Source organism: Corythoichthys intestinalis, chromosome 3 (assembly GCF_030265065.1).
Source record: "Corythoichthys intestinalis isolate RoL2023-P3 chromosome 3, ASM3026506v1, whole genome shotgun sequence".
Taxonomy (NCBI): domain Eukaryota; kingdom Metazoa; phylum Chordata; class Actinopteri; order Syngnathiformes; family Syngnathidae; genus Corythoichthys; species Corythoichthys intestinalis.
In genome coordinates, this window is record NC_080397.1 from 34,649,973 (window position 1) to 34,665,840 (window position 15,868).

Here is a 15,868-nt window from a genome sequence, read left to right on the forward strand (position 1 = left end):
CGTCCAAAGTGCAGAATGCGCCGTCCAACGAGCGGACATCACCGACTTCCAAACTGCTGACGGCGCCGACGTCCAACGAGCGGACGTCACCGACGTCCAAAGTGCTGACGCTGCCGACGTCCAACGTGGGACAATGACGACGTTCAACAAGCAAACGTCAAAAGTGCAGAATGCGCCATCTTACGTCCAACGAGCGGATGGTGACGATGTCAAAAGAGTGGACGACGCCGACGTCCAAAGTTTGGCGACGTCCAACGAGCGGACGTCACCAACGTCCAAGACGTCAAAAGAGCAGATGACGCCGACGTCCATCGAGAGGACGGTGCCGACATCTCACGTGGAACAGTGACGACGTTCAACAAGCAAACGTCAAAAGTGCAGAATGCGCCGTCCAACGAGCGGACGTCACCGACGTCCAAAGTGCTGACGCTGCCGACGTCCATCGAGCGGACGGTGCCGACGTCCAACGTGGGACAATGACGACGTTCAACAAGCAAACGTCAAAAGTGCAGAATGCGCCGTCTTACGTCCAACGAGCGGATGGTGACGATGTCAAAAGAGTGGACGACGCCGACGTCCAAAGTTTGGCGACGTCCAACGAGCGGACGTCACCGACGTCCTAATTGCTGTCGCTGCCGACGTCCAAAGTGCTGACGCTGCCGACATCCAACATAAAGACGGCGCCGACTTCCAACGAGCGGACGGCGCCGACGTCCAATGAGCGGACGGTGATGACGTCCAACTAGCAAACGTCGCCGACGTCCAACATGCGGATGACGCCGACGTCCAGTCGACGAAGTCCAACGTGCGGATGACGCCGACGTCCCATAAATTCCCATTGAAAATGAATGGGAAAAATTTTGGACGTCCATGGACGTCAATGGTATCAACTTACATAGGCGTCAATGGAATCCAAGTACATTGGCATCAATAAAATGAAAAAACATAATTAAATGCCATTAGAAATGAATGGGAAATTTGGACGTCCATGGACGTCAATGGTATCAACTTAAATAAGCGTCAATGGATACCAAGTACATTGGCATCAATAGAATGAACAAACATGAAGAAATGCCATTGGAAATGAATGGGAAGTTTGGACGTCCGTGGACGTCAATGGCATCACCCTCCATAAGAGGCAATGCAATCGGGGACATTTGGGGGACACGTCCTATTGATATCTAGTCATTTTCTGTTGATTTGGGGAAAAAAAAAAAATTCCCATTGAAAATGAATGGGAAAAATTTTGGACGTCCATGGACGTCAATGGTATCAACTTACATAAGCGTCAATGGAATCCAAATACATTGGCATCAATAGAATGAACAAACATGAAGAAACGCCATTGGAAATTAATGGGAAGTTTGGACGTCCGTGGACGCCAATGGCATCACCCTCCATAAGCAGCAATGCAATCGGGGACATTTGGGGGACACGTCCTATTGATATCTAGTCATTTTCTGTTGATTTGGGGAAAAAAAAAATTTCCCATTGAAAATGAATGGGAAAAATTTTGGACGTCCATGGACGTCAATGGCAGCACCCTTCATAAGCGTCAATGGAGTTGGGGACGTTTGGGGTATACGTCCTATTGATATCTGGTCATTTTCTGTTGATTTGGAGAAATTTAGTTTTTTCCCCATTGAAAATGAATGGGAAAAATTTTGGACGTCCATGGAAGTCAATGGCGGCACCCTTCATAAGCGTCAATGGAATTGGGGAAGTTTGGGGGACACGTCCTATTGATATCTGGTCATTTTCTGTTGATTTGGGGAAATTTAGTTTTTTCCCCATTGAAAATGAATGGGAAAAATTTTGGACGTCCATGGCCGTCAATGGCATCGACATCCATATAGTCAATTGAATCCAAGTACATTGGCATCAGTAGATTCGACATGCATGGCCGTCAATGGCATCAATGCAATGTAAATTCCATTGGAAATCCCATTGGAAGTGAATGGGACTTTTCCCATTCGAAATGAATGGGATAGTTTTTGGCAAATTTCCGAGGAAGCGTAATTTTTTTCCAAATTCTGTATACAACTTTTATGCCCCTCACCGTCCCGGAATTTTTGATGCCCAAATTGTGTGATTTGGTCAAAAATTGTAGGACTAGATACATTTTGAAACTTTTTTTTTTTTCCGGAAAATTGCCGTTTACGGGCGAAGGGAAAATTTTTCGGGTCCGTTTGAAAAATTCGCATCGTTGCGCGAAAATTCCGGTCGTGCCGATATTTGAACGGTGCCGATCGGTCAAACGGTTCGGGCTGTGCAGCGTGCGTTTTTTTTTCATTCAAAATGAATAGGAAAGTTTTTGGCAAATTTCCGGGGAACCGTAAATTTTTGCCAAATTCTGTATACAACTTTTATGCCCCTCATCGTCCCGGAATTTTTGATACCCAAATTATGTGATTTGGTCAAAAATTGTAGGACTAGATACATTTTTTAACTTTTTTTTTTTTTCGGAAAATTGCCGTTTACGGGCGAACGGAAAATTTTTCGGGGGATTTTGAAAAAGTCCCTGCGTCGCGCGAAAAATCCGGTCGTGCCGATACTTCAACGGTGCCGATCGGTGGTATGGTTCGGGCTGCGCGGCGCGCCGAAAAAACGCGGAGAATAAGATGAAGATATAATAAATAATAATAATAAGGCGAATAAAGTTGCAGAATAACAATACCTTGTTCTTTCCATAGGAAAGACCAAGGTAATAATAAGGCGAATAAAGTTGCAGAATAACAATACCTTGTTCTTTCCATAGGAAAGACCAAGGTAATAAAGTTGTAGAATAACATAACCTTGTTCTTTCTTTCAGAAAGACCAAGGTAATAATAATAAAGTTGTAGAATAACATAACCTTGTTCTTTCCTTTGGAAAGACCAAGGTAATAAAGTTGTAGAATAACATAACCTTGTTCTTTCCTTTGGAAAGACCAAGGTAATAAGTATGATAAAGTTGCAGAACAGCATTACCTTGTTCTTTCCCTTGGAAAGACCAAGGTAATGAATGGGAGAATTGGACGTCCATGGACGTCAATGGCGGTACCTTTCATAATTGTTAATGGAATCGGGGAAGTTTGGGGGACACGTCCTAATGATATCTAGTCATTTTCTGTTGATTTGGGAAAAAAAAAAAAATTCCCATTGAAAATGAATGGGAAAATTTTTGGACGTCCATGGACGTCAATGGTATCAACTTACATAAGCGTCAATGGAATCCAAGTACATTGGCATCAATAAAATGAACAAACATGAAGAAATGCCATTGGAAATGAATGGGAAGTTTGGACGTCCATGAACGTCAATGGCATCACCCTCCATAAGCGGCAATGCAATCGGGGACATTTGGGGGACACGTCCTAATGATATCTAGTCATTTTCTGTTGATTTGGGGAAAAAAAAAAAAATCCCATTGAAAATGAATGGGAAAAATTTTGGACGTCCATGGACGTCAATGGTATCAACTTACATAAGCGTCAATGGAATCCAAGTACATTGGCATCAATAGAATGAACAAACATGAAGAAATGCCTTTGGAAATGAATGGGAAGTTTGGACGTCCATGGACGTCAATGGCATCACCCCCCATAAGCGGCAATGCAATCGGGGACATTTGGGGGACACGTCCTAATGATATCTAGTCATTTTCTGTTGATTTGGGGAAAAAAAAAAATTTCCAATTGAAAATGAATGGGGAAAATTTTGGACGTCTATGGACGTCAATGGTATCAACTTACATAAGCGTCAATGGAATCTAAGTACATTGGCATCAATAGAATGAACAAACATGAAGAAATGCCATTGGAATAAATGGGAAGTTTGGACGTCCCTGGACGTCAATGGCATCACCCTCCATAAGCAGCAATGCGATTGGGGACATTTGGGGGACACGTCCTATTGATATCTAGTCATTTTCTGTTGATTTGGGGGAAAAAAAAAATTTCCCATTGAAAATGAATGGGTAAAATTTTGGACGTCCATGGACGTCAATGGCAGCACCCCCCATAAGCGTCAATGGAATCCAAGTACATTGGCATCAAAAGAATGAACAAACATGAAGAAATGCCATTGGAAATTAATGGGAAGTTTGGACGTCCGTGGACGTCAATGGCATCACCCTCCATAAGCAGCAATGCAATCGGGGACATTTGGGGGACAGGTCCTATTGATATCTAGTCATTTTCTGTTGATTTGGGGAAAAAAAAAAATTTCCCATTGAAAATGAATGGGTAAAATTTTGGACGTCCATGGACGTCAATGGCAGCACCCCCCATAAGCGTCAATGGAATTGGGGACGTTTGGGATATACGTCCTATTGATATCTGGTCATTTTCTGTTGATTTGGAGAAATTTAGTTTTTTCCCCATTGAAAATGAATGGGAAAAATTTTGGACGTCCATGGAAGTCAATGGCGGCACCCTTCATAAGCGTCAATGGAATTGGGGAAGTTTGGGGGACACGTCCTATTGATATCTGGTCATTTTCTGTTGATTTGGGGAAATTTTGTTTTTTCCCCATTGAAAATGAATGGGAAAAATTTTGGACGTCCATGGAAGTCAATGGCGGCACCCTTCATAAGCGTCAATGGAATTGGGGAAGTTTGGGGGACACGTCCAATTGAAAATGACTTTGATGCGGGAGGTCGCAGGATCGAACCTCTGTCAATACCAAGTTAGCTTTTGTCAATGCCTGTATCACATACATGATAACTTTATATACATATCACACAACGCTGCATTTAGCAGCTGGATAGCTCAGTGTTGATATCGCTGACCTTGGTACGAGAGGATGGTGGTTCGATCCCCGGTCAGTTACCTACTTTATGCGTATACCTCAGAGTGGATTGGACGTCGCCGACGTCAAAAGAGCGGATGACGCCAACGTCCATCGAGAGGACGGCGCCGACGATCAACGAACGGATGGTGACGACGTCCAACGAGCAAACGGCGCCGACGTCAAAAGTTAGCGTGAGAGGCGGACGTCACCGACGTCAAAAGAGCAGATGATGCCGACCTCCCACGTGGGACAGTGACAACATTCAACAAGCAAACGTCAAAAGTGCAGAAAGCGATGTCCAACGCGCCGACGTCCAAGACGTCAAAAGAGCAGATGACGCCGACGTCCCCGACGATCAACAGACGGATGGTGACGACGTCCAACGAGCAAACGGCGCTGACGTCAAAAGTTAGCGTGAGAGGCCGACGTCATCGACGTCAAAAGAGCAGATGACGCCGACATCCCATGTGGGACAGTGACAACGTTCAACAAGCAAAAGTCAAAAGTGCAGAATACGATGTCCAACGAGCGGACGTCACCGACGTCCAAGACCTCAAAAGAGCAGATGACGCCGACATCCATCGAGCGCACGGTGCCGACATCTCACGTGGAACAGTGACGACGTTCAACAAGCAAACGTCAAAAGTGCAGAATGTGCCGTCTAACGAGCGGACGTCACCGACGTCCAAAGTGCAGAATGCGCCGTCCAACGAGCGGACATCACCGACTTCCAAACTGCTGACGGCGCCGACGTCCAACGAGCGGACATCACCGACGTCCAAAGTGCTGACGCTGCCGACGTCCATCAAGCGGACGGTGCCGACGTCCAACGTGGGACAATGACGACGTTCAACAAGCAAACGTCAAAAGTGCAGAATGCGCCGTCTTACGTCCAACGAGCGGATGGTGACGATGTCAAAAGAGTGGACGACGCCGACGTCCAAAGTTTGGCGACGTCCAACGAGCGGACGTCACCAACGTCCAAGACGTCAAAAGAGCAGATGACGCCGACGTCCATCGAGAGGACGGTGCCGACATCTCACGTGGAACAGTGACGACGTTCAACAAGCAAACGTCAAAAGTGCAGAATGCGCCGTCCAACGAGTGGACGTCACCGACGTCCAAAGTGCAGAATGCGCCGTCCAACGAGCGGACGTCACCGACGTCCAAAGTGCTGACGGCGCCGACGTCCAACGAGCGGACGTCGCCGACGTCCATCGAGCGGACGGTGCCGACGTCCAACGAGCGGACGGTGCCGACGTCCAACGTGGGACAATGACGACGTTCAACAAGCAAACGTCAAAAGTGCAGAATGCGCCGTCTTACGTCCAACGAGCGGATGGTGACGATGTCAAAAGAGTGGACGACGCCGACGTCCAAAGTTTGGCGATGTCCAAAGAGCGGACGTCACCGACGTCCTAATTGCTGTCGCTTCCGACGTCCAAAGTGCTGACGCTGCCGACATCCAACATAAAGACGGCGCCGACTTCCAACGAGCGGACGGCGCCGACGTCCAATGAGCGGACGGTGACGACGTCCAACTAGCAAACGTCGCCGACGTCCAACATGCGGATGACGCCGACGTCCAGTCGACGAAGTCCAACGTGCGGATGACGCCGACGTCCCATAAATTCCCATTGAAAATGAATGGAAAAAATTTTGGACGTCCATGGACGTCAATGGTATCAACTTACATAGGCGTCAATGGAATCCAAGTACATTGGCATCAATAAAATGAAAAAACATAATTAAATGCCATTAGAAATAAATGGGAAATTTGGACGTCCATGGACGTCAATGGCATCACTCTTCACAAGCGTCAAAGGAATTGGGGAAGTTTGGGGGACACGTCCTATTGATATCTGGTCATTTATTGTTGATTTGGGGAAAAAAGAAGAAATTCCCATTGAAAATGAATGGGAAAAATTTGGGACGTCCATGGACGTCAATGGTATCAACTTACATAAGCGTCAATGGAATCCAAGTACATTGGAATCAATAGAATGAACAAACATGAAGAAATGACATTGGAAATGAATGGTAAGTTTGGACGTCCATGGACGTCAATGGCATCACCCTCCATAAGCGGCAATGCGATCGGGGACATTTGGGGGACACGTCCTAATGATATCTAGTCATTTTCTGTTGATTTAGGGAAAAAAAAAAAATTTCCCATTGAAAATGAATGGGAAAAATTTTGGACGTCCATGGACTTCAATGGTATCAACTTACATAAGCGTCAATGGAATCCAAGTACATTGGCATCAATAGAATGAACAAACATGAAGAAATGCCATCGGAAATGAATGGGAAGTTTCGACGTCCGTGGACGTCAATGGCATCACCCTCCATAAGCAGCAATGCAATCGGGGACATTTGGGGGACACGTCCTCTTGATATCTAGTCATTTTCTGTTGATTTGGGGAAAAAAAAAAAAATCCCATTGAAAATGAATGGGAAAAATTTTGGACGTCCATGGACGTCAATGGCAGCACCCCCCATAAGCGTCAATGGAGTTGGGGACGTTTGGGGTATACGTCCTATTGATATCTGGTCATTTTCTGTTGATTTGGGGAAATGTAGTTTTTTCCCCATTGAAAATGAATGGGAAAAATTTTGGACGTCCATGGACGTCAATGGCAGCACCCCCTATAAGCGTCAATGGAGTTGGGGACGTTTGGGGGACACGTCCTATTGATATCTGGTCATTTTCTGTTGATTTGGGGAAATGTAGTTTTTTCCCCATTGAAAATGAATGGGAAAAATTTTGGACGTCCATGGCCGTCAATGGCATCGACATCCATATAGTCAATTGAATCCAAGAACATTGGCATCAATAGATTCGACATGCATGGCCGTCAATGGCAATGCAATGTAAAGTCCATTGGAAATCCTATTGAAAGTGAATGGGAACTTTTCCCATTAGAAATGAATGGGATAGTTTTTGGCAAATATCCGGGGAACCGTAAATTTTTTCCAAATTCTGTATACAACTTTTATGCCCCTCACCGTCCCGGAATTTTTGATGCCCAAATTATGTGATTTGGTCAAAAATTGTAGGACTAGATACATTTTGAAACTTTTTTTTTTGTCACGGAAAATTGCCGTTTACGGACGAACGGAAAAATTTTCGGGGCCATTTGTAAAGTTTCCTGTGTCACGCTAAAATTCCGGTCGTGCCGATACTTGAACGGTGCCGATCGGTCTAACGGTTCGGGCTGTGAAGCGCGCGTTTTTTTTCCATTCAAAATGAATAGGAAAGTTTTTGGCAAATTTCCGGGGAACCGTAAATTTTTGCCAAATTCTGTATACAACTTTTATGCCCCTCACCATGCCGGAATTTTTGATACCCAAATTACGTGATTTAGTCAAAAATTGTAGGACTAGATACATTTTTAAAGTTTTTTTTTTTTTCGGAAAATTGCCGTTTACGGGCGAACGGAAAATTTTTCGGGGCCGTTTGAAAAATTCCCATCGTCGCGCGAAAATTCCGGTCGTGCCGATACTTGAACGGTACCGATCGGAGGTACGGTTCGGGCTGTGCGGCGCGCCGAAAAAAACGTCAACAATTATTGACCTATAATAATAATAAATAAAAAAAAGTACAATAAAGTTGTACAACAACATAACCTTGTTCTTTCCCTTGGAAAGACCAAGGTAATAATAAGAACAATAAAGTTGCACAATAACAATACCTTGTTCTTTCCCTTGGAAAGACCAAGGTAATAAAAAAATAATAAAGTTGCACAATAACAATACCTTGTTCTTTCTTTCAGAAAGACCAAGGTAATAATAAGACGAATAAAGTTGCAGAACAGCACTACCTGGACTTTCCATAGGAAAGACCCAGGTAATAAAGTTGCACAATAACAATACCTTGTTCTTTCTTTCAGAAAGACCAAGGTAATAATAATAATAATTATAATAATAAAGTTGCACAATAACAATACCTTGTTCTTTCCCTTGGAAAGACCAAGGTAATAAAGAAATAATAAAGAAGTACAATAAAGTTGTACAACAACATAACCTTGTTCTTTCCCTTGGAAAGACCAAGGTAACTACATTATCTCGACATTCCATTTTTTAGTAGTCTTATTATTGCAACGCTCTCTGAAGCACTGAAAAATATACTTATTTACAGAATGGTTGATTTGTGAAAGCAGTAAGAGTTTGCCTCACATTCTTTTCACCCGGGAAGTCTGACCTATCCTGCCTGACATATACAGATTAGTAATAGCCTTAGTGTAAATGGACCAAATTTTCTTGACAGCAGGAAGCCTGAGAGAAAGTGGCATTTATCTGATGTGACAGTCATTACAGACCTGCCTGTCAGACTGCACAGTAGATAATTAGGAGTCAGCAGCTGAGGCTGTCGTGGTCCGCATCTTCGTTTGGGAATAGGGATGACAAGCAGGGTTGCGGGTCACACCACAACTGTTTCTGCTTGGATGATAATAATGATGTAACATAGCCAAACTCCCTCTTAAGTTTTTCATGCTTTTCTAAACGCATACAGTACATAATATGATTTCAATTTCTCAGGTCAAATGTGGAATTGTAACAGAGAAACATCGGTGACAAATCAAATGTAAATTAGGTCTGAACCGTGAAAAGTTTCATGTTGAAGAAGTCAGACATCAGTGACCTTTGACCACACAATTCTCTGGATAAAGGAGTGATTCCTCACACACAAAAGATGTGAAACAAAATAGGGACCAGTGCAAAATTTTTGTTTTCTTTGTAGAATTTCCGTTTCTGTATTGGTATTCCGATATTTTTTCATAAAGAGTTGTGTTCCATTTGGACCCTGCCAAACAGTGAGCTATAATTTACCAGTAATAATGAGTACGCCAATAACATAAATATATAACACTTGTCTCCCATGCAAGAGTCCCGTTCAAGCTAAAGCCGAGTCAGGTGTTCATCTTGCACTGTGCTGTTGACACTTAAAGAGGTGTAAATCTATTGCTGAAATAGAGATATAAAGAATATTTGGAATGTTTTGGACCTTGAGCATGGTTAACATGAATTCAGAGGTATGGAAACTGTGCAATGCATGGAGTTATCTTTAAATTGGCTCACTTTTCAGGCAGAGTTTGACTTTTGTGGCGGGGGTGGGGTGGGGGTTGGTGGGTGTTGATGACTCCGAAACGCAGTGTCAGCAATAAAATTAATTTACAAGATACATGCTCGGATAGTATTTTAGCCTATGCTCGTACATATAGGGATCCCAGCTGTGTGTCTGTGTGTGTGTATGAGCGCGCGCGTTTTTCTGTCTTACCTAGTGGGGAAGTAGACGCCGCATCCATTTTGACTGAATATTCCAGCCAGGAACATTTAGAATAATACGTTGAAAATTAGTGGGGTTTTTTTTGTTTCCCATCATTTTTAGGGTTATAAGTAACGTAGGGTGTAACGTCTTTAGTGGAGCAAACTGAAACTCAATTCACCATTTTGGTGGTGCTCTCCAGCGTTTCATGGTCCACGTCTGAGATCCTTGGCTCTCGCTCAGTAGTTGTTGTCGCTTTTGAAAACTTTGGTTTGAAAAAAATTACGTATATCCATCTTCTCTCTTTCGTCCTCAGGTGTTTTTTGGGCTAAGCAAAGAAAATGACCTTCTCTAAGGTGCCAGTCACATGATCTGTTTGAAAAATAATTTTGACCCATTATAAATATATTTTTTTGTTCACTTCATTCATTTTTGTTGTTTTATTGCTTTACAACTTTTATAGACAACATTTTACCAGCAAAGTCATAATTTTAAATTCACATATTGGAAAGTCAATCACATGCAATGGCATTTTAGGCCACCAGGGGGAGACTATGCCCCTGGCCCCCCCATATCTCTGCGTAAGTGGAGAAAAAGCGCGAGCATGTAAAATTTGGACCGAAACGACTGTTTTTGGATAATAAAAAACTATGAAAGATCCTCAGCACCCCCTGCTGTGAGTGACTTCCAGCGCCCCTGTGCCATTCCAAGATTTGAAGTGTACCCATCATATTGAAATTGGTGATTTACATCCAGTGTTTAATTTAAATCATAAGGTGCCTTAAAGCAAAGTACACATGACAGCGCAGGGATGACGAGACAGACACAGGTCCCGGAACATACGCAGAAAATGATGCTGAAAACAACACGCAAATGCCCACTTGGCATGTTGTGGGACTTACAAGCCTCAATTTCAGATAATATCCATGGTGTAAATGTTATGACAACAATTTACAATTATTTAGGCTATACTCTGCACAGCACGGGTAATTGCCAACATAACCACAGGTGGGACTAACAGTACACAGTCAACAATTAGTTTCTCAACAGGTCTAACTTGTAAAACATGAAAAAAAATCTGAGATTACAATAAATAACACAAACCCATTCTCTTGTGAGCTTCATCCCCCCCGTCTTCTCAGGCCCCAAGGTTCACACCCCCATACAAATTGTGCAGCCCAAACAGGAATTTCCCATAAGGGTACTGGTCTTTTGCTACGGCTGTTGGTGGTCCACCTGGCTGACTGCCGGTGCTGTAGCTGGCCCCCACTCCAGGTGGGCATGAACCTGACCAGCTGCTGCCACGGTAGCAGCCTCCTGCCCAGGCTTGGCTGGCTATCCGTGAACCTGGCTAGCTGCTGCGGCGCTAGCCTCCTGCTGCACCCCCGGTCCTGCCCATTAGCATGATCGTTGCAGCTGCCCTCATCGCCGGTTGTTGCTTTTCTGACTCGTTTTGAACCATCTTCCTTCTTTTTGAAAAAAAAAAAAGACAGTAAATGCTACTGTCTTTTTGGCATGTTGAAATACCGTTTGACAGTGGTGTTACCAGGAGGCCAGGTATGGGTGGGCATTGGTCTTACCTGGGGAGGGAAAAAACATGTTTTGTTTTCTCCTTGAGATATCTGTTGTTGTGATTTGGGCTAAACAAATAAAAGTTGATTTGATTTTATTTGACTTAGAACACATCCATAACTGAACAGTATGGACATGCAGGTGACAATGTTTTTTTTAGGTAACTTATTTTGGTCCCTCGGTTTCATTATTATCATTATAGTTATTCTTTGTTCCGCAGCCCCTTTGAGCTCAATTTGACCCCCTTAGAATGCTTCAAAATGCACCACAATCGGCAGGCAGGTCAAAACAGGTGCAATCTTTGATACCATGTAAAGACAAATTCCAAATACACTGTGTAGCGCCCCCTAGCAGTCATTCTTTGCCCCGCCAAAGCTTTGAGCCTTACTTTGATCCCCTCAGAATGCTTCAAAACTCACCAAACTCAACAGCCAGGTGAACACTGGTGAAAACTTTGATAAAATGTATTAAAGGAAAAAAAAAAAAAAAAAAAAAAAAAAAAAAATATATATATATATATGTGTGTGTGTAAATGGGTGTAGCGCCCCCTAGGAACAAAATCAACATTTCATTTATTTATATTTTATGTGAAAGAGGAGGTAACAACGCAAAGGTTAAAACTTAGAACACATCAGTACTATATGAATGGGATACCATACGCAGTCCCCCATCTCCCCCCCAGGTAACGCCCTTGCCGTTTGATCCTGGCTGCTTGCTCCTTGCTGCTTTTTTTTTTGTCAGGGGCGTGATTTATTGGTCCAACTTTTCAGTGCATCAACAAATCTCTGACTCTTTCAAATGACGGTAAATTTTTATAAACAATTTTATAATTTTATAAGCAATTCTTGGGATTTTTTCTGTGAATTAATTTATGCATATTATTATTTTATCTTATACATTTTTTATATACAATTTTATATTATTTTCTATACATGAGAGGTGCCGAATCTGCCCAAATAAGTCCCGGAACACAGGGAGGCCAAAATCAAGAGGTGCCGGATCTTGTTCCGGCAGGATCCGGCACAAATTAACCCCTGTTTACATCCTCAAAAGCAGGGCCGTTCCTGACCAATTTGGTGCCCTAGTCAACACATTTGTTGCCCCCCCCCACACCAGTTTCACCACGTATATTTAAACTCTCAAACTGAAAAAGCACATTATCTCTTTGTAATTTATTATATAAAAAAGACAACGAACAAGTGCATAAATTAAAAAAAAAAATGCTGTAATAACTATTCAAAAGCACCAATAAAACACTTAAAAAACAAATGCATTAAATAAATTACAATTGTTATTACAATATGATTAACACCCACCCACACAAACCTATATAAAGACACACAGAACACTTTAAAATGAAACTTTTTTTTCACCTTGACCTATAACCTTACTCACCTTGTCTTCACTGATGCAAAAGCATCTATTGCACTTTCATATGACAGTTGTTTTGGAAGGTGCACTTCTTTCCTGGACTTGGTGTACTTGGAGTTGGTGCTGATGTGGATAAGTTCGCTGTAAAAGATGGCCCAGGATGTACAGAGGTAGAAGGAAAATATTTCAGAAGAGCATCTACAAAGAGAAGAAAGTGGAATATTACATTATATTAGTCAAATAGCTGTTGATTGTGAAACCAGCATGACATAACCATAATAGCGCCTAAATTCTTGCAGCCTACTGTACCTGTCTATTGGATCAGGCCACTATCTTTGATGGGCGTAGTTAAAAGAAAATAAATTCTTGAGGCACGGCAACTACACAGGACTATCCAACAATAATAAATTAAATAATATATGATAGCAAGAAAAATTAATAAATTGAATATGTTTTTACATGAACGTGATCGCCATTTTAATGAATTAATGACACATTTAATAACAAATGTTTGCATTTAAATCCGTGACACTTTTAGTCCCCCATACCACAGAACTTTGAAATTATTAATTCCATATTTAATGGTGTATTTATTTAATTAACCTTGCCACTTTTAGGCAAGGCAAATTTATTTGAAAAGCACAATTTAACACAAGGTAAAAGTGGTTCACATCACATGAAAATAAGCAAGACAATTTTAGTCTCCCATACACTGTCCAAATTTTTCTAAAATTGGAGGGGGAGTAAATTTAACTGAAACTAATCCACAGCTGGCTGAATACTGAAAATATTTCTAAAACAACAGCCTGGCTAAAGATACAGTATAATTTTGCTTTAGCACTAAGTCATATAAGCTCTACGTAAATAACCGCTAGCCTAAGTCTACGTGCTTAGGCTGTTGAAAAAAATCATCACAACAAACCTCTGTTTTTCTTCACGTCTTTGCTCTCTTCTTTCTTTTTCTTCTGACCCGGAGGGCTATTCTCTTTTCATGAAGCTGACTTGTCACCCTAACGTCGCTCAATTGCAGAGGCTAAAAATAGCACCTTCAGGTAGCTCGCTCGTCTGCTGAGCGGTGAGTGAGACTAGGGATTGTAGTGAAATTATCGCATCACAGGAAAAAGTGAAACGGGCAGAAGGCACACTAGAAAAATGATTTCATTATCATTTAAAGACTTATTATGAACGGTTTTGTTGTTCTGTTGTTTTATTGTTTTGTATAATTTTTAAAAATACTGCTATCATCAAATATTATTTTAATATTTTTCTTGACGCCGTTGACGCTGGTGCGCCCTGAAGCGGTTGCTTAGATCGCCTCATGGGCGGCACGGGTCTGCTCAAAAGTGACCCAATATTGAAACAAGTTATATGAGAGGGAGAGAGAGAGAAGAGAGAGAGAGAGAGAGAGAGAGAGAGAGAGAGAGAGAGAGAGAGAGAGAGAGAGAGAGAGAGAGAGAGAGAGAGAGAGAGAGAGAGAGAGAGAGAGAGAGAGAGAGAGAGAGAGAGAGAGAGAGAGTGGGTTGAGTGTGTTAAGCGACATGATTCGACGTAATTCTCGTGACACGTAGATGAACGAAGCTCTTGCATTTCTTTGGAGTTGAAGTGACCCACTGACCCGTGACCCTGTAGGGTTGGAAAGCGAACCCGTGCTCCGCCCAGAGGGACAACCTTTACTAAAGGCTTTAGAAGTCATCACTACCTCAACTGTGCTCTGCCCCGAAGACAAGGACACCCGCTTTGAAAGTGAAGCTGCAATAGGCTCCAAGTATAAGCAGCGAATCGAAGAGGAAAACAGGTCACAGACATCCAAATATGCGCGTTGGAGTGCGCTGGCGAGTCGTCCCTTCACGTCATCCGGTAGCTTTGTCGTGATGTTCAACAGTTCAGTTGAGCTCCCTTTGAACAAGAAGGGGGATATTTTGGAAGTTATCAATGGCACTTGGCAACTTCTTTACAACGTCCTGGAGAACATCGGTCCCACAACTATGCGCAATGAGACATGCGGGGAGCAGCTGCTGCATTTCGGGCGCCCGGAGAAGATCATCATCGGGGTGATGCTGGCCATCATCACGGCGGTTACCGTGATGGGAAACACGCTGGTCGTGATCGCGGTGTGCGTGGTGAAGAAATTAAGGCAGCCTTCAAACTACCTCCTGGTGTCTTTAGCTGTGGCCGACCTATCCGTAGCTATAGTGGTGATGCCGTTTGTGATAGTGACCGACCTCACCGGGGGCAAGTGGCTTTTTGGCGAAGTCTTTTGCAACATATTCATCGGCATGGATGTAATGTGCTGCACTGCCTCCATCATGACCCTGTGTGTGATCAGCGTGGACAGGTACTGTATGCCATTCGACCTCAATTGCGCACACGCGCGCGGTCTCCTTTCACAATCAAACCGACACATACACTAAATGACCGTAATAAACTGCTACCCTTTCAAAAAGGGCGAGCGCACTTCATCTGTTCTAATGAGTTGTCTGTCAAATCTATCCAAAGACGGCACATTTAGCGCCAAGGGATGCGAATTTGCAGCAAATGCGCATGCAGACTGTGATTAATACGACGCTCTTAATTACTCTGCTTGACCAGATCATGGGAGATGTTTAATCAGGCATTAAGGATCAGCTACCACGACTGCAGAAATGCAGCTGTCATACTTCTGTACTCATATGCTCCACGTGCATTTTCAGTGCATGTTGTTTGAAAATTATTGTGCAAACCAACCTAGAGCTACATGTATTATTTCACTTTATTGCATACTTAAATGCAAGTTTTGACATTGCCAGCACAAATAAATTATTAAACCACCTAAAAGTGCATCATATCTGAGTGCTGTCAGCACTAATATTAGGGGAACTGTAATTGTATTGGTTCGCAGTCTGCA

General features: G+C 43.0%; 1 protein-coding gene across 1 annotated transcript in view; it reads left to right on the top strand.

Annotated features, from left to right (window-relative positions):
• The first annotated feature begins 14,553 nt into the window (after positions 1-14,553).
• Positions 14,554-15,868, top strand: part of htr7c (5-hydroxytryptamine (serotonin) receptor 7c) — a 54,361-nt gene continuing 53,046 nt past the window's right edge. The window contains exon 1 of the mRNA XM_057832359.1: positions 14,554-15,319. Coding sequence (XP_057688342.1) covers positions 14,856-15,319 — 464 coding nt within the window. The 5' untranslated portion in view covers positions 14,554-14,855. The remainder of the gene's footprint in view (positions 15,320-15,868) is intronic.